This window comes from Littorina saxatilis, linkage group LG5 (genome assembly GCF_037325665.1).
Source record: "Littorina saxatilis isolate snail1 linkage group LG5, US_GU_Lsax_2.0, whole genome shotgun sequence".
Taxonomy (NCBI): Eukaryota; Metazoa; Mollusca; class Gastropoda; order Littorinimorpha; family Littorinidae; genus Littorina; species Littorina saxatilis.
The window spans coordinates 41108834-41133107 of record NC_090249.1 but is presented as its reverse complement, the minus strand read 5'-3'; the positions used below and the strand labels follow the sequence as shown (position 1 = coordinate 41133107).

Here is a 24274-nt window from a genome sequence, read left to right as displayed (position 1 = left end):
TATCAAAGCTATTTCACTCTAATTAGTCCTAACGGTTAACCTAAGAGAGAAGGACTACCAAACACAAAATGAAACTTCTTCGCAAGAAAACAAGCTAGTTATCAGCATGAAACAAAAAGTGGTCCATATTAGGAGCCCTTCCCCTACTGTCTGATATTTCCTACTTGTAAAATGACCCTCAAAGCTAACCGAGACTAGTTGAGGCTGTATCAATGCGCCTCGCCAGCAGGTTGTTGAATGGATTTTTTAGCGAGTCAGTTATCGACAATTCTTTCTTTATTTGGTGTTTAACATCGTTTTCAACCACGAGGGTTATATCGCGACGGAGAAAGGGGGGGGGGGGGGGGGGGGAGATGGGATAGAGCCACTTGTTAGTTGTTTCTTGTTCACAAAAGCACTAATCAAAAAATTGCTCCAGGGGCTTGCAACGTAGTACAATAATTAAAGCCTATTACCTTACTGGGAGAATGCAAGTTTCCAGTACAAAGGACTTAACATTTCTTACATACAGCTTGACTATAATCTTTACAAACATTGACTATATTCTATACAAGAAACACTTAACAAGGGTAAAAGGAGAAACAGAATCCGTTAGTCGCCTCTTACGACATGCTGGGTAAATTCTTCCCCCTAACCCGCGGGGTTATCGACAATTAATGACCGGTAATTTTTAATGAGTTGGAGCATTCTGACCATTCACAGGATCTTCTTCCTTCTTCTTCCATTTAACGCCCAGGGTCAACGTTCTGACTATTAGTGGCGCATTGGAGGGTTGCGGAAGAAAAAAAAAATTTGCAGGGAGAGAAGGGTGGGGGGGGCAGGACCACACAGCATTTTCAAGTCTCGGGCTAGGCCAAGCCGGCGGCCGGAGCGGTTGCAGGCTGCCCTAGCCTTCATCGACCCTACTTACTGGTGGCCTAGGACAGGGTACAGGGTTTTGTTTACAGGTGCTGGCAGTGGTGGGATGCGCTGGAGGTGAAGGCGGCTGCTGTCGCCGCGCTGACAACCTCCTCTGGTAGCTCATTCCACTCCCTGATGGTTCTGGGGAGGAAGCTGTTCAGTCTCGTATCGGTCTTGCTTGGGATCCTGTTGAAGGCTCTGGTGTATACTACATTGGGTGTGCACGTTAAAGATCCCACGATTGACAAAAGGGTCTTTCCTGGCAAAATTGCTTAGGCACAGTTAATAATTGTCTACCATACCCGTGTGACTTGGAATAAGGCCGTGAAAGGTAAATATGCGCCGACATGGCTGCAATCTACTGGCCGTATAAAATTTCATCTCACACGGCATCACTGCAGAGCGCCTAGAACTGTACCCACGGAATATGCGCGATATAAGCTTCATTGATTGATTGATTTGTTCTTGAGCTTCTTCTTGATCTGCTGGGGAGGTGTTGGAGCTCGTCGCAGTTGACGAGATTGTTGGTAATCTTGTACAGCATACACAGTCTGGACGTCCATCTGCGTTGCTCAAGAGAGGGCCACTGGAGGGTCTGCAGCATCTCTCCGACACTTGAGGTGTTGCGATGTCGGTGGAGAACGTAGCGTGCTGCCCTGCACTGTACGGCTTCGATCTTTGCGATGTTCTTCTGCGAGGAGGGGTCCCAGGCTGTGCATGCGTACTCCAGCAAAGGTCGCACTAGGGACTTGTAGGCCAGTTCCTTGGTGTGGACTGCTCCTATCTTGAGGTTCCTGCGAAGGAATCCAAGGGTCTGGTTGGCCTTCTTCACGATGGTGTCGATGTGAATATCCCACTTCAGATCTGCTTGCACTGTCACTCCAAGGTATTTCGCGGAGGTGACATTCTCGAGGGCGTGTCCGTGCAGCGTATACTGGTGTGCGGAGGTCTTCCTCTTCTTACTGACTGTGAGCACACTGCATTTGTCGGGGTGAAAGGTCATGTCCCATTGTGACTCCCACTCTTCTAGTCGTTGTAGGTCGGACTGAAGGGCAGCATGATCGCTGGCGGCAGCGATGAGCCTGTAGACGATGGTGTCGTCGGCGAAGAGTCGAGTCGTGGAGGACACCCGCGCAGCCAAGTCATTGATGTAGATCAGAAATAGACAAGGTCCGAGGACTGATCCTTGTGGTACGCCTGACTTGACCGGGATGTTGGTTGACCTTGACCCTTCCACGACGACTGCTTGGCTCCGTCCATGTAGAAAACTGGCAATCCAGGAGTTGGTGGAGTTTCTGATGCCGTAGTGATGGAGCTTATGGACTAGCAGGGAATGGTTCACCTTGTCGAATGCCTTGGCAAAGTCCATCACCACGACATCTGTCTGGCCGTTCCTATCCAGGTTGGCTGCCAACTCGTTGATAAGCTCTAACAGCTGGGTCTCGCATGAGCGTTGTTTCCTGAAGCCATGCTGTTGAGGGGTGAGGATCAGCTGTTGCTCCAAGAAGTCCATGATGTGACTAACGAGTATGTGCTCAAGGACTTTGCCAGATACACAGGTCAGGGATACAGGTCTATGTTTCATTAAAACGCAAACTTGATTGAATTACAATAGCTTTTAATGGTTTTTGAAGAAATAAACTTAAGTGTAGCATCAAGGCATAGACAGCACTGACCTTTAGCCTAAAGTTTAGGATGTACCTCATCCCGGGAGATAAATCACCACTGAAAATGGCGTCAAATCTGAGGGCCCCAAAAGGGGGGGGGGGGGGGGGGGGGTATCATCACGATCACGGGAAGGGAAATTTTAGCTTTCACGATCACAGTTACCTTGATTTTTGTTTTCACGATCACAAACACCTTGACGAATAGAGGATCATAGAGTGATACAGCAGGCTGTGAAAAATGTACGTTGAAAATAAAAATGCTTTGCCCATCACGATCACAACAAGAAGGGCAAAGCCCATACGACTCACATGCTTGACCTCGACCTTTAGGGTAACTAAACCTAGCAATGACATCATACACTAAGAACTGCTTTACACATTTTTCCTACCAAAATACATGTGACCTTGACCCAAGGTCAAGGTCATCCAAGGTCATGCAACACAAAGCTGTTAATTCAAGACATAGGAAGTACAATGGTGCTTATTGGCTCTTTCTACCATGAGATATGGTCACTTTTAGTGGTTCACTACCTTATTTTGGTCACATTTTATAAGGGTCAAAGTGACCTTGACCTTGATCATATGTGACCAAATGTGTCTCATGATGAAAGCATAACATGTGCCCCACATAATTTTTAAGTTTGAAACAGTTATCTTCCATAGTTCAGGGTCAAGGTCACTTCAAAATATGTATACAATCCAACTTTGAAGAGCTCCTGTGACCTTGACCTTGAAGCAAGGTAAACCAAACTGGTATCAAAAGATGGGGCTTACTTTGCCCTATATATCATATATAGGTGAGGTATTGAATCTCAAAAACTTCAGAGAAAATGGGAAAAATGTGAAAAATAGCTGTTTTTTAGGCAACATTTATGGCCCCTGCGACCTTGACCTTGAAGCAAGGTCAAGATGCTATGTATGTTTTTTGGGGCCTTGTCATCATACACCATCTTGCCAAATTTGGTACTGATAGACTGAATAGTGTCCAAGAAATATCCAACGTTAAAGTTTTCCGGACGGACGGACGGACGGACGTCCGGACGTCCGGACGGACGGACGGACGACTCGGGTGAGTACATAGACTCACTTTTGCTTCGCATGTGAGTCAAAAACCAGGGACCTAATATAGGTCTATGCGAAAACAAATGACGATCACGTGACTTGATTTTTTTGTCATCACGGATCACGGGCAAAGTCCCATCACGATCACAGAAATGGAAATTTCGGCAATCACGGTCACAGAAAGGTCAAAAAACGCCAATCACGATCACAATTTTAAACCCTTTGGGGCCCTCAAATCTGGCACACTTAATCCATTCTTGACTAAAGTTTTTCCAGCAGACTGAGAATCAAGAGGGAGCTAGGTCAGGGTGTCTGTGTGCAAGTGTGTGTGTGTGTGTGTGTGAAGAGCGATTCCCAGAAAACTACTGGACATACATTTGTAAGTTTTATTAAACTTTGTATGTAAATTCTTCCAGATAATATTCCTAGAGTGTATTTTTGTCCTGTTCTGGATAAAACCATGTCAGGACACCATACCCAACTTTAACAAATTAAATTAAGCAGCACTGTGGCAACCTCATGTTTTAATCAAATTCATTGGAATTTTGGTCCAACATACTTTGACTTAGTTCGGACTATGGGATTGCATTTCAGCTTCAAGCTTTAACATGTGCTAATTAAAATTCAGCCTCAAATTAAAATTGCAATAATGGAAACAAAAGTGATTTCTTAAAAAAAAATCCATATTGTGAAAATTAGGTTCACAAGTGGTTTCTTTTACCAAGACCTGTCTGCGCTGTCTTTGTTCGATGTGTTTTAAGCAGTCCAGGACTCCCTTGTCTCTGTGAAAAAAAATTCACTTTTTGAAATTAGACAATATTTTGCCTTATTTTTTCAAGCCAACACATGTATACACAAACACACACATTCACACATGCACAAATGTGCACACATACACACACACATACATACAGGTCATGAGCACACATGACACACACACACACACACACACACACACACACACACACACACACACACACATTCCAGATTTTAAAAAAGTGTACACAGAATATTATCTTTATTTTCTTCATGATGCAGTATGACTCACATACACCAGATGGTTCGGCATAATTTATCATCTGAATTTCAAATTATAAAGTCAAGAATTTACAATCAATGCAATGCCTACTGGTGTTCACATGCAAATAATAAATTAAGCATGTTAAAAAAAAAATATCCACAGATTGTAAAACCTGCTGGAGTGTGGAAATCGCTCATCCCGGCAGGGCAAAGAAAACACTATGAATAATACAGTAATTTTTTTAAAAAAAAACAGCATTGTGAAACAAATATCAATTATCGTGCAGGACAAAAACAGTAAATTTTGTATTGTGATTTCTGGTGAACTAGACCGATTACAATCATGGAATTATTTCAAGACTGATTACTAAGCTGATGACTATTTCATGAAGGGACAGAACACCTACAAAGCTGCAAACAAAATAAAATGTCCGTATATGTGCATGCAGTCTACAGTATAGGAAATAAATTGAAGCATCGGTATCTCAGCCCTCTTATCTAAATAAGTATACAGTCACAAGTTCATCCGTCATGCTCACATCTATGCAAATATTCAACTGCACACATACATGTACCTACACCTTATCCATAAAAAAAAATTACAGATACATTCTCATGTGAGTGATCATTTTCATCATCACAGATCTGTTCAAACTTGTACATCTTTCTTTATTTGGTGTTTAACGTCGTTTTCAACCGTTCAAGGTTATATCGCGACGGGGAAAGGGGGGAGATGGGATAGAGCCACTTGTTAATTGTTTCATGTTCACAAAAGCACTAATCAAAAAATTGCTCCAGGGGCTTGCAACGTAGTACAATATATGACCTTACTGGGAGAATGCAAGTTTCCAGTACAAAGGACTCAACATTTCTTACATACTGCTTGACTAAAAATCTTTACAAACATTGACTATATTCTATACAAGAAACACTTAACAAGGGTAAAAGGAGAAACAGAATCCGTTAGTCGCCTCTTACGACATGCTGGGGAGCATCGGGTAAATTCTTCCCCCTAACCCGCGGGGGGTAGAGCTTCCTTCAACTTAAAGCACATGCACATATACAATCAACAGCCTGGCTGCTTACTGTGCGGAGTGGGAAAGTTTTTGTTGAATTATCGTTGTGACACGTCAATCTGCTAAATTAATTCAGCAAAAATAGTCCAACTCTGCACAGAATGCAACCACACTATTCAGTATTTATTGCTGGGTGTGTCTGAGTGGAAGGATGTACTCATTCCCTGTGGAAGCCTGGACACATCTTTGATGTTGGACATGATTCATCACAAGGGAAGGCATGTACGGTTAACTCAACCATAGAAAGTAACAAGTCGCGTGAGGCGAAAATACAACATTTAGTCAAGTAGCTGTCGAACTCACAGAATGAAACTAAACGCAATGCCATTTTTCAGCAAGACCGTATACTCGTAACATCGTCAGTCCACCGCTCACGGCAAAGGCAGTGAAATTGACAAGAAGAGCGGGGTAGTAGTTGCGCTAAGAAGGATAGCACGCTTTTCTGTACCTCTCTTTGTTTTAACTTTCTGAGCGTGTTTTTAATCCAAACATATCATATCTATGTTTTTGGAATCAGGAACCGACAAGGAATAAGATGAAAGTGTTTTTAAATTGATTTCGACAATTTAATTTTGATAATAATTTTTATATATTTAATTTTCAGAGCTTGTTTTTAATCCAAATATAACATATTTATATGTTTTTGGAATCAGCAAATGATGGAGAATAAGATGAACGTAAATTTGGATCGTTTTATAAAGGAAATATTTTTTTTACAATTTTCAGATTTTTAATGACCAAAGTCATTAATTAATTTTTAAGCCACCACGCTGAAATGCAATACCGAAGTCCGGGCTTCGTCGAACATTACCTGACCAAAATTTCAACCAATTTGGTTGAAAAATGAGGGCGTGACAGTGCCGCCTCAACTTTCGCGAAAAGCCGGATATGACGTCATCAAAGACATTTATCAAAAAAATGAAAAAAACGTATGGGAATATCATACTCAGGAACTTTCATGTCAAATTTCATAAAGATCGGTGGTCTGAATCGCTCTACACGCACACACACACACACACACACACACACACACACACACACATACGCCACGACCCTCGTCTCGATTCCCCCCTCGATGTTAAAACATTTAGTCATAACTTGACTAAATGTAAAAATGAAACACTAGAAGTTGGCCTTCCTTCCTTACATGATTTTTCTGTTTGAATGACACCTTAAATCCCTACACCTCAAAACAATAATAATTATATGTTGAATACATGCAGGTACATACATGTATTTAAAATTCCTATGCAAATCTTGTTTCAAAAGAGGATCTAAGAAAAGCAGACTGTTGTTAAGGGAGATATTAGCAAAGAGTAGGTGTATTTCAGGCCCCTGGAATGCAACTAACAAACACACGAAAAGTGAAGTGTAGAAAGGTTTTGTTGCGCAAAAAAAAATCAACTGAATACAGCATTCACTGATCTAAAAACACATGTACTGCTGATCTATCACCCACTAACAAATTATGGGCAAAGCCTTATTTGAATTCCGAGAGGACAGCACGTTTCGCCCTGCAGTCCGGACTGACGATCTAACAGCGAACGACAAGAAGAAGAAGAATTCCATTAATCTGCTCGTTTAATCTGGTTTTTTTCTCTTTATCCTCCTCATCGGGAGACCAAAATACAAAGTAAAGCAACATTTCATTCAGTTTGACAGCTTTTTTCTGTATTTAAAGTTTCATCAGGTTATCAAAGCACCTAACTGACACTGCATGGGAGCCAAGCAAAAAGAGTGATTTTTTCACAGCAAAAATCTCAAAAATCGTTATGTTATATGAAGTCTTATATCGCGCGCGTATCTCCAGACTCGGACTCAAGGCGCAGGGATCTATTTATGCCGTGTGAGATGGAATTTTTTACACAATACATCACGCATTCACATCGACCAGCAGATCGCAGCCATTTCGGCGCATATCCTACTTTTCACAGCCTATTATTCCAAGTCACACGGGTATTTTGGTGGACATTTTTTTTGTCTATGCCTATACAATTTTGCCAGGAAAGACCCTTTTGTCAATCGTGGGATCTTTAACGTGCACACCCCAATGTAGTATACACGAAGGGACCTCGGTTTTTCGTCTCATCCGAAAGACTAGCACTTGAACCCACCACCTAGGTTAGGAAAGGGGGGAGAAAATTGCTAACGCCCTGACCCAGGGTCGAACTCGCAACTTCTCGCTTCCGAGCGCAAGTGCGTTACCACTCGGCCACCCATAATCGTGCGAGTATCAAAAAGTCAGCACTGTTTCGCCTCATGCAGAAAAATCTTGAGCAGCACAGCATTAAATGAAATGATAAACAATACACCATTGTAGGACAGTAAAACATGAAGGAAAAACTATACAAGAAACGAATAAAAGAATAAATTAATACATAAGAAGAAATCTTCATTCCAACCACTGTTCGACACATTTCAAACTGATGGTTTATCTTGAACACATTCAACGATACCAAAGCATGACCCACATTACCTGAACTAATCCATCCCATGTCATGTAACATTAGAGAGAAGGATAAGAGAAAGAAAAGAAAAAAAACTCTTTTTAAAATGAAATATTAGTTCTATACCATCCCTATGGTAATGCTTTCCTGATTACTATGTGTGGTTTTACATTACTTGTCATATCTTATAAAACAAATCGTGTTGAAAAAATTGTGACAAATTTAGAAAACAAAACAAAGAATTTTTTTCAAAACACACGCACAGACACACACACACAGAAGAGAACAGGTTTTGCTTAGACTAGAGTGAGAAAATTTAATTTTAAACAATTAAAGAAAACTTGTTTACCTTGCACTAATGCAGGGAGCCAATCAATAATTTCTATAACAAATGTACAGAGCCAGACTACCAACATTTACTAACAAATAAACCCAAGCAAATGAAACAGCATCAGACATTTATTTTTATATTTTTTATAGATGGACTGGAAATTCCCCGCACAGTTATGCAGTCAGACATTCTGACTTGCAAGCAAAATCAAAATTGCAAGTCTAGCACAAACGACCACCTTCTTCAGCCACTGGCTGCAATGCAGCTGGTTTGTTTTGCATCTTGCACTGTACAAAGCTAGCTATGCGGATATCAGGCAATACTGATGGATTCTCGTCACCCTGTTCCTAAGCCACAGCGCTCGTGGCGTCATATTTCACTGAAGGTCTTTCTCAACCAGGTTTAACTGTTAACTTAAGGTGAAATTCACATTGAAAGCATTCAATGGTAATATACAATACACTAATCTCATAAGAGGTTTGTCAAAGCCAAACCGACAAAGCTACAAAATATTGAAAGTAAAATTCCACTTCTTGCAAAGTGTGGTGGATACCATTATTAATATTAGTATTTGGAGCCTGTTAAACATGTATGTCTATTCCAAAAGAAACGCAAAGACCAACAATATAAATGCAACATAAGAGGCAAAGGCACTGAAACTGTCCATCACAAATGAAGACCAGTATGAACAATTCCATCGAATGATTCAGTCTCAAACTCATGTAAACAAACAATCACCACCTAAAATACTAGCATCAACAAAAAGTATGTACATACATGTTATGTAAAAATCAAATGCAGGTAGGCTTGCAAAGAAAACTACTGAACTCAAACAAAAGTGTTATTTACAAAAAGTGAAAATCAAAGGATGCACAAGAAGAAAGAAACGCACTGTTAAAGATACCCTCCTTTCCTTGAAAACCATCTTGTAAATCACCACAGATGTGTTGAGGCTTTTACATGGGATTAGACCATCCTTAGACTTGGACAGATAACACCAATCTAAAGCCTGGCAGATTTCTGTGGAGGGTGGACATTTTTTACTGAATTAATTTTGTAATGCAGTCACCAGTATCAACTTAAGAAATGTATTCCGCACAAAAATCCCACTCTGTAGAGGAAGCAAGTAGACCGTTGATTTGAGGTATGTGTCCAAGTTAAGGGAGGATCTTACCACATGTCAAGTGAAAGTCTAGACACATCAGTAGTAGCCTAAATGATTGTTTACATGGTAAGGAATGTACCCTTTAACAAAAGAGGGGGGGGGGGGGAGCACAACTGTGGTGTATGTTTTCCCCCTGTGATGAGCAATCTATTACCTTTATGAAAACACACACACACAGTTTACATATGTTAAGTGTACAGTATACTAAAAGACTAGCTTTGACAGCTTGATGTCATCACAAATAGTCAACAATTATTTTTTATTAAATCTACTACACCCCCCAAACCACACCAAAACTTGAGTACAGCCTTATAAACCCTATGGAAGTGGATAGACTAATATTACTATGAAAGGCAAGTACTTGTAAGGGATTATGATATGAAAAAGGATTATTATCTACAACTTTTAACTTTAACAAGGAGTGCAGATACTCTTGCAACTCATCTTTGCCATGTGTACAATACATTAGAAACAAATTACATGCTGCTCTAGCTCCATCAAAACTTTTTTTCAGACTGGGTAAAAGTTCACGCCAAAGAATAGATTGCCTGTGAAAAACAGGGCAAGGTTTATGGCTATTTCAGTGAATTTGTTAACCAAAAGAAATTCAACCAACACCCTTGAGGGCCTGTAAGAATAGCTATCTGTCATACACCTTGAAATAGTTCAAGCTACATATGATGCTTATTTGGAAACCATTGCTGCTTCCACGGTTTATTTAAAGTTACATCCTGATGACTAATTTTCTTGTGAGCAGTTATCAAAACTACTCTCAAGAATGACCACCGACTTCACTTTATGATCTCTAGACTAGTAAGAAGCCCTGTGAATAAACCTGGACTTACACAATTGTTATATTCTTGTCGTCATGCTATGTGACCCAATACACATGTACTGCTTCTGTTGATAATGCAAACAATACACTACATGAAATGGGATTGTACTGTAATACATTTCACATGTGATACTGGTCATTTCATATTTTACATGTCATAATGTGTAGTCTGTGATACGGGCAACATAATGTTACGTGACCTTGGCTTGGCCACACAGGACCTATTCCAGACACTATTTCAATCTTATTTATCAAGCGTTGTTAATTGTACCAGTGCACCTAGTTTGAGATTTATGCAAATGAAAGTTACCTTCCATGTAACAAATTTGAAATTAACCTCAACTGTAAACCTTTTGCCTAACTTCTTAAACCAAAAATAAAACAGTACGTTCCAGTTCATTTTCTTCTGAACTTGCATTATGCATGGACTGATAACACATGTCCAAGCAAAATGGAAACCTGTCATTTCATTGCTTGCTCTTGTTAACAATTCCAATTATGTAGGCTGCTAGGCACTCAAATAGTCAAAACTATTCACAATACGATTTCTTGAACTAATGCAATGTTACAGGACAGGAGATCAGTTTCGGTCTGAACAGAACTTATAATATAAGCAGACCTGGGAACCCCTGTTTTGCAATTGGGAGTATTCTCAAACAAACTTGGTGTATTTTAAAAAAAATTAGCGTACTCCACACAGCACCTGAACATCCATGCTTCAAACAAGCTTCACAGCGTCCGTCTCACCGTTAATTAAGTTTACCAATACATTTAAAACAAATGCTTCTTTCAATGTTTACTGACAAAAACTGTAATCATGTGTCAAAATACTGCATCGGCTTCGGGATGCGCTTGTAAAGAAAAGTAGTCCAGGAATTTGTAACGTCGTCTTTTTTTTCAACCGACCGTACTGATCGTATTCCAGACAAAATATAGGGCAAAATCGTATGGGTTCCCAGGTCTGAATAAGATATATTTTTGTGTGATGCAAAGTAGATAGCATAAATAAGTGTAACGTTTACAGTGTAATAAGAAGTTTATTTTCATGCTAGTTTACCCATGAGTATCTTACTAGTTAAATGTTGGGAAAATACAAAGCTAAGCCAATACACTGTTAAAAAGAAAGTGTTCAAAAGAACCGTCTGGAGAAAAAAAAAAAGCTCTCTCACACACACGCACACACACAAACACAATCACACACAAAGGGGTGGTGGTAGGGAAAACAGTATTAACTTCTGGAAACTAAAGAAACATTGTCCTGCCAGAAACAAAACAAAACAAATGCACACATACACACACGTAGAACACCAGTGAAAGAAATTCCATTTTCCCATCATTGATCCCCAAAACCCACCCATCAAATTGTGGCAGCTACACTCTCTTTCATGAAAATAGTTATCAGTTGTTTAATTGAAAATCTGGTACAAAAAACATCTTTCCTACACAAGAAAAGGAGAAATGCATTCTTGCAACAATTTCATGGTGTCAGAAAGTCACATTAAATGCTCAAGTTCCAAATGACTTCTTTTTTTTTACACACACAAAACACATGAACACACAGGCCCTACCAGAAGAAAAAAAAATCAAAAAAAAATTCTTTTATCAATGTTCCTTTCTCATGCTAAATCTCTGTAAATCTTCTGTAACGCTTCTGCTGCACTAGATTGCAACAAGCAAAAAAGTCAAACAGAACCAGATTTCAAAAAGGAATTTTATGTTATATAAATTCAGCTTAAGAACACCATTTGAATGTACATGCATGTACATTTCCAATCAACTATGATGTTAACTAAAAATCTTGATGATACCTTCATTCTACAAGGTTCTATTTCTGGAGTAGCACTGCACAAACACTTTCAGGCGACATGACATTTTGCGGAACCTTAAAAGTAGCTTCTGCGGAGAAATCAAAAGTTCTTACACACCTACTCATTCCACTTGCTTTCTCACTCTCACCCTCTCCCCCTCACTCACACAGAATGTTTTAGCATTATAGCAAACTGGTGGCTTGTGACAAAGAAAGAAAAACGTCAGTGCCCGCTTGCAGACTCGAATGAAAATTGAATCCAAGCTTTCTGCAAGCCAACAAGGGGAAGGTGAAAATCAAAATAATCAGTATATAAAAAAAAAAAAGGCCAAGAAGATAGCAGCACAGGGAGGGTGGGGCCGGAGAACATAACGCTGACCGCCAAAGACCAGCCGCTGGAGCTGGAGCCAAAGCAGCAGAGGAGAGTGACATTGATTTGTATGAAAGTCCAGAGGTCCCACGCACAGTCCTGTCGTCGGTACAGCTACACACATCAACAGCACTTCTTGCTCCCTGTCTCTTGACTACTTACGTTCACTCCGCCTGGCTCCGCTACTCGACCTGGCGTCTGGAAGAGAAAAAAACAAACAAGAGGTGACAGTCTGAATTGTACAGTGGAGTCCGGGTACAACGAATCTCAAGGGAGATACATTTTAGTTCGTTATATCAGTAATTCGCTGTAGAGTTTTCAACCCTAAATGGCCTCAAGACAAGTTTTCCCACTCACCTTCAAATGATCGTCTCATCGATCTTTCCTTGGAGAGTACAATCTCTGCATGTTTTCAACAGCTTCATAATATAATCCATAGAGAGCTCTAGCAAACTAACAGCGGGAGGTGCACGAAAAGCGTCAGTTTAAAACTGAGTTTTCACGATATAACTTTGACTCGCTCATTCACGGGACATAACTGCACTCCGGACTGTCCACAGTGTTGAGCAATTTAGGAGACTTCACTGCCTGAGGAGAGTATTGATTCAAATGAACGCGTGGTTCTATATCGCGTCACTCGGTCACGGATCGGAGAAAACAAAAAAACCAGTTCCAGATTGCGAAACCATGTTCGTCAGCCATTGTTTTTAGCAAGACATACCACATGTGCACGAGCTTCGCTGACGTACATCGCAAAATGTCATGACGTCACCACAACTTTCGGTTTTGGTTCGATCTGTGCACCTCCCGCTGTTAGTTTGTTCAGAGTTCGCTCATCACGCGATGTGCACTTGTGTTTGTGTATTTTTGTGTATTTTTGTCTTTGGAGACAATTATTGACATCAGTTCGTTGTAGCCTTGTGACTTTTAGAGACAAAACGGCTCTGGGGCGATGAAAACGTGTTTGTTAAAAGAGGGGTTCGTTATGCAAATGAGTTCAAAAGGTTCGATGTAGCCAGAAAGTAACAAGTAAGAAATAGAAGGCTGTCTGCCGGGAAATTAATGGCAGTTCGTTAAAAGAGGGATTTCGTTATACCCAGGTTCATTATAGCTGGACTCCACTGTATACAGATTATTTGTGTGAATACTGAAGACACATCTTTAGTCAATTCTCACAATAGCAGTAGAGGTACATTAGTTATATTCTGATAAAAAGAGTGTCTTAAAGGTCAAGACAGGCTGTTAACCCAAGCAGACATAGTGACACATCTTATCAAGTCAATGAACCACAAAAGCAAAGCACATCAAAACAACCATTTCGGAGCATATCCCCTTTCAAGATCGAAGTTTTTGTAATTGAAAAAAATGTGTAACATAATAAAGCTTTAAGCTAAACTGTAATATGTGCCCATTTGGTTTCTGGCAACTTGGAAGTATATATATATAACATCAATGAACAATCTTTCTTTCTTTATTTGGTGTTTAACGTCGTTTTCAACCACAAAGGTTATATCGCGACGGGGAAAGGGGGGAGATGGGATAGAGCCACTTGTTAATTGTTTCTTGTTCACAAAAGCACTAATCAAAAATTTGCTCCAGGGGCTTGCAACGTAGTACAATATATTACTTTACTGGGAGAATGCAAGTTTCCAGTACAAAGGACTTAACATTTCTTACATACTGCTTGACTAAAATCTTTACAAAAATTGACTATATTCTATACAAGAAACACTTAACAAGGCTAAAAGGAGAAACAGACTCTGTTAGTCGCCTCTTACGACATGCTGGGGAGCATCGGGTAAATTCTTCCCCCTAACCCGCGGGGGGTATCAATGAACAATTGTCGCAAGGAGCAGAAAACAGGAGAAAGCAGGAAAGTCAGTGAATGCACTACCTTATTCAATATCGCCTGTGCAAGATCCATAAACGCCTTTTCCACGTTGATGTTAGCCTTCGCGCTGGTTTCCAAGAAAGGGATACAGTGTTCTTTTGCAATCTGTAGAGAAGCAAACAGAGAGATGCAAGCAATGTCTTTGCATGCTCGCACACACAAATGCACAAAACCATACTATTAATCCCACACTGCCCAAACATACCTACCACAAACAGGCATACCTCACCAGGGGCTCACATCCACGTCGGACATCGGACATACACGGATATTTTTTCCAAATGTCCTAAACATTTTTCATGCAAGAGAAAAAAAGGTCCTATTCACGTATTTTTGTTCGGGACAAATGTCCTATCACTTTTGCATTGTCCAGGACATTTGTCCTATGCCACCTCTCATGGATGTGAGCCCCTGCCTCACAACTTTACATAAGCATTTCAAGATCATAAACATCATCAATCAGGAATGAGTGCAACTACTTTGGTAAGCGAAACAATTTGGAAATAGGTAAGAGCAATCAGTTTTCTCTGACCTCAATATCGGCAAACAAAAACAGTAATGAAAACTACATGACATTGAAACTACAAGCAGTTGTACTCTACAAGTCACACGCATTTTTGTAAACACATAAACTGAACAATAATCTGAGAATTCAATAATACCCCCCCCCCCCCCCCCCCCCCCCCCTCCCCCCCAACTTTGCCACCTAATTTACAACATAGATAAACCCCCCTAGGTGCTAAGACCCTGCTTTCGTCAACTTTTTACTCAGACCTGCAGTTTACCCAAATTTTAAGCATCCCTCCTCTTTTTTAAGACCTGATTTTCTTAAATTTTAGGTGGTCTTAAAAACGGGGTTTCACTGTACTTAAACTGAGTTTAAAGCAACACTTACAGAGTCTCCTCTGGCTGTGGCCACCTGTCGTTTGTCCTCCATGTCGCATTTGTTGCCGAGGATCATTTTCTCAACATCCTCGTTGGCGTGCTGAGATAAAAATAGATTATTATTAGGCAAGGCATGACCAACTCCGACTTATCAATTAGGTAGAAGTGTAATGCCTTTATCACAAACACTGACAAGCAAAGGCACTGCATACCCCTAGCAAAGAACAAATCAGCTTTTTCTCTCTTCGTCACACAGACACAGAAACACACACAAATCCCAAAACAAAGAGGCTGTCAACGTTCCAAAATTCAGAATAAAAAAAACAAGAAAGGTAAGTTGTTGGAATGTTGTGACTGTAACGTAATTTTGTCAATAACAACTTTCCAACAACTTACGTTTCTTGTTTTTTGACACACACACACACACAGAGATACAGACACTCACATCGTCACACACAAAAAAAAACCATGTACACGGTCACTCCTCTTGACCGGTAACAGAGAGAGATAGCGGGTGGGGGAAATCTTGAGGTGAGAGTGGGGAAGAGAGAGAAAGAGAGAGAGACCTATCTATAAGTATCACTGCAATCAGACACAATCGAGAGAAAAATTCTTTTCCCCCTCCCCCAATCCTCTCGTTGTTATAATCTTTCTATCTAAGTATCTTGATCAAACACTCATTTCTGTAAATGTCCACAACCAGTTCTAAAAGTAAAACGCTTACCTCATCTATATTCCTCAACCACTTGGAGATGTTCTCGAAAGTCTTGGCATTTGTGATGTCGTAGACGAGCATGATGCCCATGGCACCACGGTAGTAGGAAGTGGTGATGGTGTGGAACCGCTCCTGGCCAGCGGTGTCCCTGTCAAACATTGTGTGCAGAAACAATAAGCTCGAGCCAAGTGAAAGTGCACAAATGAGTAATTTGCAGACATTTCATTTTCAACTGTGTAATTTCTTAACTATGCAATTGCAATATATGCTTATCATGATAGTCCACCTGAAGTGAGCATTCACATCTTTGAATTCTTTCCATCAAACTTCACAAAGAGCAAATATATTCATGGGTGGGAGCCGAAAATATTGCCAGGACTGAACATTTTGGAAGGCCGGGGTCCAGGGGCCGCCAAGGCTCCGGCGGGGTGCAGCGCCCCCCAGCCGAAAATGAATTTTAGCATTTTAGGGAGGGTTTAGGTGGCCTTTCCTGACTTTAAATTTTAGAACAAACAAGCTTTTTGGAGATGCATAATATATACATCTTGTAAACTTGAAGGTTTTTGTAACTGACCAGCTGAAAATTCATTTTAGCATTTCATGAGGGGGCTATTTGAGCCTCTGCTGGCTTTAAAACTGATAACAGCAAACAAACAACAACAAATAGGGGGGGGGGGGGGGGGGGGAGAGAATGCACAAAATCAAGAACCTCTATACTTGAAGATGTTTGGTTGTATCACTCTTGCTAGGGGGTCTACAAAAACAAGTGGTAAACACATTTCAAGAGGGTTTTTTAGAAGCCCCTATACAGTCAAGGGAAAACCAGTGCCTGGCCTGTCTAAAAACCCCTCCGCGAGAGGGATTTTGCAGCAGGCGAGAGTGAAGATAAAGAGGGAAAATTTTTCTCTGCGCGTGAGCCAGCTATCAGGATGTCTCAGGACTGTATAAGTTTAAACAAAATCTTAAAATTTGGAGATGCACAAAAGTTAAAAAAATCTTGTTAACTTGAAGGTATTTGTAACTAACCAGCTGAAAGTGAATTTTTAGCAAATCACGAGTTGCTATTTGAGCCTCTCTTGCTAGGGGGGTCTACAAAAACAAGTGGTAAACAAATTTCAAGAAGGGTTTTAGAAGCGGCTTAAACAAAAACTTTAAATTGGAGATGCACATAATTAACAATTTTTGTAAACTTGAAGGTATTTCATTATATCACCTAGTTTTGTCTTTGTTTAAAACAAATGTTTACTGCATTAAAGAAAAATCGCCATGCAAACAAAGCATACACAGATAATAACAGTCACCTCCCTTGTACTACACATTTTTATTTGTAGCTTATGATTTTATAACTGCAGGTGGTACATTCTCAAATAATTGTTGAACCATAGCTTGAACCAAGTGAGAAACAAGTTTCAAGTTAGTTTGTTTCAATTAAACACCTTCAAAAGGGCTAACTACTCAGGTTATAAAAGAAGAAGGTTTAGACAAAAACAGAAACCGCCAGAGTTATATCCCTTGCTAATTCTTCTGATGCTGCTTTTCAATTCATCATTTCAGGAGTTATATTCAAACATTATTGTTGAATCATAGCTTGAATTAAAAGAGAAATATGTTTAAATTAAGTGTGTTTCACTTGCAAGCTTTCTAAAGGACTCAATGTATCAGAAGGTAAATACCACTGGTTCACAGATCAGGAATGCAATTTGTTTCTACCACACCACTGAAGGTCTCTGAATCCCTGCAAGAGGGGTATATAAAGTTGTGGGTGAGCAGAATTTTCAAATAGATAGCAACTAAGATGCCACACATTCGCCAGGATGACATGTCATTGCTGGTCCCCACATGTCACTGGTGAAAGGTAGTTGACCTGTTCACAGAACGGAGTGTAAACAGCAGCTGCCAATTAACAAAAAAAGGTATGAAAAAAAAATGCCATTCTTCCTGGGACGGAAATCATTCTGCATAGATCCTGGCATTTCTATTCCAGCAATCCATGACAAAAATGTTGCATGATCCTTGTTAATGTGAATTGCTTAAAAAAGTAAAACATTATGCGTGCAGTACTTGCTCATCTGCATAAAAATTCCCACAACTCCCTACTATTAGTATTATGAACTGAAAACAATTAAACAATGCACTTAGTATTGTCTACCACTTCACAAATGAATCATTGATGATTGATTTGAATATCTTCCTGGTAATAACTTTACTAATTTACATTGACAACACATTTTCTAAACTTACCATATTTGTAACTTGATCTTCTTGCCACCAAGTTCAACAGTCTTGATCTTAAAATCAATGCCTGCAAAACATGGGAGTAATTATGTCAAGTGGGTTGAAACGCAAGACTTCCTGCCTTCCCTAAAGTTGAAGTATTTAATTTTAAGATGTCATGTCAACTCTGCCAATGATATTGATACTGATAGTCTGTCAAGTGCTGTCAGTGTCAGTCATGAACTTTATCTATAAATAGCTTGAATAAATTCAGTAAATGAGACTGTACCTGAACATATATGCAGCTATAGGGAGGACGTAAGTCAGATGGCCTTGTTTATCCCACATTAACTCCATACTGACGGTATCACGTGCCCCTCCAAAGTACTGCGAATCGAACTTTGGACCATATAAAAGTGTATTCCACTCATTTATCTATATATATATACGACTAATGTCTGTCTGTCTGTCTGTTCGCGATGCACGGCCAAAGTTCTCAGTGGATCTTTTTCAAATTTGGACACCGTATTCAGCTACACCCCGGACACAACCTCATCGATGAGATATTTCAACACGTGCTCTCAGCGCGCAGCGCTGTGCGCGCTGAACAGATTTATTTTTGTTGTTTTGTTGTTGTTGTTGTCGGGATCCACTACCAGTAACTCTTCCTTATCTTCTCCAGTGTTTTCAGCCGCGATTATCTCCCTTCCTCCGTGTGGCGTCAATCCATATTCCCGTTACTACGTTACTATTTTTAGAAGGTCACTGCACGTTACTATTTTTAGAAGGTCTCCAGTGTTTTGCGCGTTTATCTCCTTTCCTTCGTGCGCCGGCAAAGCCGGCGTACACCCGGCAAAGCAGCCTGGTATTCGGCTCTACTTCTTCCCGGCGAAGCGGGTAATCATCTAGTCCTACATACGTGAGAGAGACACCCGTGAGATAATAATCGTTCAAATCACACGTGTGTAGCCTATATCATGTAAATGAGGTCATGTCAAGCAAATCTGGCAGGGACCTGTTTTTCCACTGCTTATGATGCCAAAGCCACCGAGACAAACGTCATTATAGAAACAAAAATTGCGCTCGCTAATTACCCTCGATGAATCTTTAGAACTAACACGTCACGCCACACTTTCAGAGTGACGTTTCTTTGCTTTGACGTAATAGATTGCACGAGGCTTTAGAAGATATCGAGGTTCCAAAACAAGCGTCTTCAATTTAGCTGCCTTGACTGCAGGACATTTTCAGTAAAATACACGTAAGTACGGTATGTAGGATAAACAGACTACATGGCTTACTGTGTCGTACCAGATTTACACTCGTAGCTAGCTTTTTCAAATGGTGAACAGCTCGCTTTCGCTCGCAGTTCAATATTTTTAAAAACAACTCGTGTAAATCTGGTACGACACAGCAAGCCAGGTAGTATTCTCTATGTATCGAATTTGTGTAGAAAAATAGTATTTTAACATTTATATATTATTATTTGCCTCGTCACAAAATCTTTTCTTTTCGAATTTTGGGGTAAAAATCTGTCGGATTTCATCCAAAATCTACTTTACTAATACTAGTAATAGTAATAAAAACATGATATTCTTTTCAACCTCTAGATCAATGTGCCCCTTGAAATTGTCTAGGGAAGCAGTGTCAAGTGAGTCTAGAGTTTATTTTGACAGAAGCCCGGCTGACGTCCTCCCTATAGCCGCAAGTCGTGAACATGCTTCATCTGGCTGAGGAATGGTGTTTACTGTTATTGTTAAATCTTTACATGAATATTCAGAATCAACTCAATGATCAATCTCATCCTTATTTCACAAAAAAGTAACTTGTTTTGAGACCAGACTCATAAAAATCACCAGCAGTTAAAAAGTTGATCTAGTCTGACATTTTACGAAAAGTCTTTGCAAACTGCGATGCGCACACCATCCGTCACGTATCTATAGCCTGAATATCGGCTCTTGTCCTGAATCCCACCAACACCTAGGAATCCAGAAAGACAGTACAGGGAAGTCAGACTTTGCTGCTCAGTTGTATAAACAATGTATGAAAATTAAACTTACCTATCGTAGAAATGAACGTTGTGTTGAAGGCGTCGTCTGAAAATCTAAACAACAAACAGGTTTTGCCGACACCAGAATCGCCAATGAGCAGTAATTTAAAGAGGAGATCATAGGTCTTCTTTGCCATTTTTCTATGTCGAGCAGTTAATGCGGACTCATTCAAGTCAGCAATATGGTGTCTTTTTTGTTTGTCAGCGACACCTGAGGCCTAAAAGTATAGTCACAGTCTCTGACTTGAACTAAGATCGTGGAAGCACACTGTATCTGTTGTTTTTCGATGCTGCCTCTTCTTTTTTCTACACGGTAGCTTCGACTCCTGTTGGATGTCACAAGCTTACTATTTTTTTTAACATGACGTCATTTCCTAATCCGGGTGAATGATGATTTCATCTGCAAGGGAAGTAACTCAATTAAATAATCTGAGTGGCTCGGGAACCGACAAGTCGGATACGGAGATACGACAAGCTCCCGGGCTCGGGAGCCGGTGTGACGTTTTCATCTTTCGCCGTGTTGATATTTCGCTTCTCGGCCTCGTTGATCTAGTATAAAGTCCACACAGAACAAACAAGTCGCGTAAGGCGAAATTACTACATTTAGTCAAGCTGTGGAACTCACAGAATGAAACTGAACGTAGTCCGCCGCTAGTGCAAAAGGCAGTTTGTTTTGTTTGTTTGTTCGTTCATGGGCTGAAACTCCCACGGCTTTTACGTGTATGACCGTTTTTACCCCGCCATTTAGGCAGCCATACGCCGCTTTCGGAGGAAGCATGCTGGGTATTTTCCTGTTTCTATAACCCACCGAACTCTGACATTGATTACAGGATCTTTTTCGTGCGCACTTGGTCTTGTGCTTGCGTGTACACACGGGGGGGTTCGGACACCGAGGAGAGTCTGCACAAAGTTGACTCCGAGAAATAAATCTCTCGCCGAACGTGGGGATCGAGAACCCACGCTGATAGCGACCAACTCAACTCAACTCAACTCAACTCAAATTTATTAATCCATATGGAAATTATGTTGTAACAATACTCATTTCCAATCAAAAGAATAAGAATGCATACTAAACACAGTCTCACTAACGCAAACAGTCATCCGTCAAGTCAAGTCTGCCAACTCACAACTCACTCACACAACAACAGCAACAGCAATACAATTTAACAAAAACCATAATTCCAATAACAAAAAGACGTCCAAGAGTCCACCTCCACATCCACGCACACACAAGGTTTACAAAGCACCACATGTCGACTAGAACACCGCACATTTGGGCTACGGTAATACAGTTACTAAAAATACACACTTTACAGATAACCCAGCAACAGAGTACAGTAATATATAATTATGACAGAGAAACATGATACCGCTACCGACTGAGCTACATCCCCGCCCCTGCAAAAGGCAGTGAAAGTGACGAGCCTGTTTGGCGCGGCAGCGGTTGCGCTGTGCGTAGCACGCTTTACTGTACCTCTCTTCGTTTTAACTTTCTGAGTGTGTTTTTAATCCAACCATATCATATCTATATGTTTTTGGAATCAGGAACCGACAAGGAATAAGATGAAATAGTTTTTGAAACGATTTTGGAAATTTAATTTTGATCATAATTTTTAATTTTTTTAATTTTCAGAGCTTGTTTTTAATCCAAATTAACATATTTATATGTTTTTGGAATCAGAAAATGATGAAGAATAAGATGAACGTAAATTTGGATCGTTTTATAAAAATTATTTTTTTTTTTACAATTTTCAGATTTTTAATGACCAAAGTCATTAATTAATTTTTAAGCCACCAAGCTGAAATGCAATACCGAAGTCCGGCCTTCGTCGAAGATTGCTTGGCCAAAATTTCAATCAATTTGATTGAAAAATGAGGGTGTGACAGTGCCGCCTCAACTTTTACAAAAAGCCGGATATGACGTCATCAAAGACATTTATCGCAAAAAAGAAAAACGCCCGGGGATATCATTCCCAGGAACTCTCATGTCAAATTTCATAAAGATCGGTCCAGTAGTTTAATCTGAATCGCTCTACACACACACAGACACACACACAAACACAAACACACACACACACACACATACACCACGACCCTCGTCTCGATTCCCCCTCTATGTTAAAACATTTAGTCAAAACTTGACTAAATGTAAAAACACACCCTTCAATAGGATAGTACTGATGAGCGACCTTGTGTACCTTACATTCATGGGGCCAAATTTGTCCAACCAATTTGTTTTATTTAACTTAGAAATTTGATTCATCCTAAAATGTTTTCACTCTTACTCAAGGGACGTAACCACTCAGTACACGTTTTCGAAGAATTCGATTTTGGGAGTGAAATCTATTAAATTTTACCACCAATTTTCTTCACATGCAAGAAACTGACATGCTTTTCGTCCATAAATAATTTCACTTCTTAATTTTACCAGGAAACAACATTTCAGTCTTGAGTATATGTCGAGGGGGAAATATGTACACAGGCGAAAGATGAAATCGTGACCGGTGTAACATTTTACATCACGAATAAGACTCCCTGAGTGTAATATGTGTCCAAAGTTCAACAGTATTGGCTTCGAAATGGGAGGGGGGAAGGGACATCAGTAGCAGAGGGCCCCAAAGGGTTTAAAATCGTGATCGTGATTAGCGATTTTTGACCTTCCTGTGACCGTGATTGCCGAAATTTCCATTTCTCTGATCGTGATGGGACTTTGCCCGTGATCCGTGATGACAAAAAAATCAAGTCTCGTGATCGTGATCGTCATTTGTTTTCGTGATCGTGATGGGCATTATTGCAAAGCATTTTATTTTCAACGTATACTTTTCACAGCTGTATCACTCTATGATCCATTATTCGTCAAGGTGTTCGTGATCGTGAAAACAAAAATCAAGGTAACTGTGATCGTGAAAGCTAAAATTTCCCTTCCCGTGATCGTGATGATACCCCCCCTTTGGGGCCCTCGTAGCAGGCAAAAGGCAAACATAAGCCGCACATGATGATGAAATTGAAAATGCCTACTGCATGGATAGGCCTACTTTATGCATTTACAACCTATCTATTTTTTCTTCTTTTTTATGTTTTATTTTGTCAGGCTGTTAACATACACTCGCTAGGCTGCGATAGGCTACAGAAGCAGTACAGAGCAAACTGCCAACTTTTGCTTTCGAGTTTTATAATAGACACGTACACGATATGCACGCATAGTAACGTGACATACACGCCCATAGGCACATGACAACACTGATTTCCTTGAGAAAAATGTGAGTCTTACATTTTATTTTATTTACAACTCTGGTGTAGCGATATGAGATTGGCCGCTCTGTCACCTTTTCCACTCTGCCTCGTTGATCTTGTATAAACTCTACATTGACAAAAAAAACACCCTTCGATAGTACTGACGAGCGACCTTGGGTACCTTACATTCATGGGGTCAAATTTGTCCAAAATTAAAAATGTGGTTGTGACTGTGCCGCCTCAAATTTTGCAAAGGGCAAATATGACGTCATCAAATAGTCTTATCAAAAATCAGCGAAGAAAATGTTTCAAGCGAATTATGCTCTGATAAACATCTGTTCCAGCTTTTATAACAATGCGTTTGGTAGTTTTTGAGAAATGCTTTTTCATAGACAGACACAATAATATAATTTGATCTGCCTTCATATAAAGTTTAGTCATTTGTTCTCTTTGTCATTAAGTTTTCTTATGTTGATTATCAAACAAGAAGAGCGAATACTTGTGTAACTCACCATCGTTATACATGATATCTTCTTCTTCTTGTCGTTCGCTGTTAGATCGTCAGTCCGGACTGCAGGGCGAAACGTGCTGTCCTCTCCAAGTCCTCC

The 24274-nt window shown here is 40.1% G+C and overlaps 1 protein-coding gene across 1 annotated transcript; it reads right to left on the bottom strand.

The window, feature by feature from the left end:
• Window positions 1-7325: 7325 nt before the first annotated feature.
• On the bottom strand, window positions 7326-20797 carry LOC138967134 (ras-related protein Rab-10-like). Its single transcript, XM_070339631.1, has 6 exons — window positions 20443-20797; window positions 18413-18473; window positions 16181-16319; window positions 15467-15556; window positions 14575-14676; window positions 7326-12878 (listed from the first exon to the last, which is right to left on the bottom strand). The coding sequence occupies exons 1-6, from the start codon at window positions 20567-20569 to the stop codon at window positions 12804-12806; spliced, it is 594 nt and encodes a 197-aa protein (XP_070195732.1). The 5' UTR covers window positions 20570-20797; the 3' UTR covers window positions 7326-12803.
• Window positions 20798-24274: the final 3477 nt, after the last annotated feature.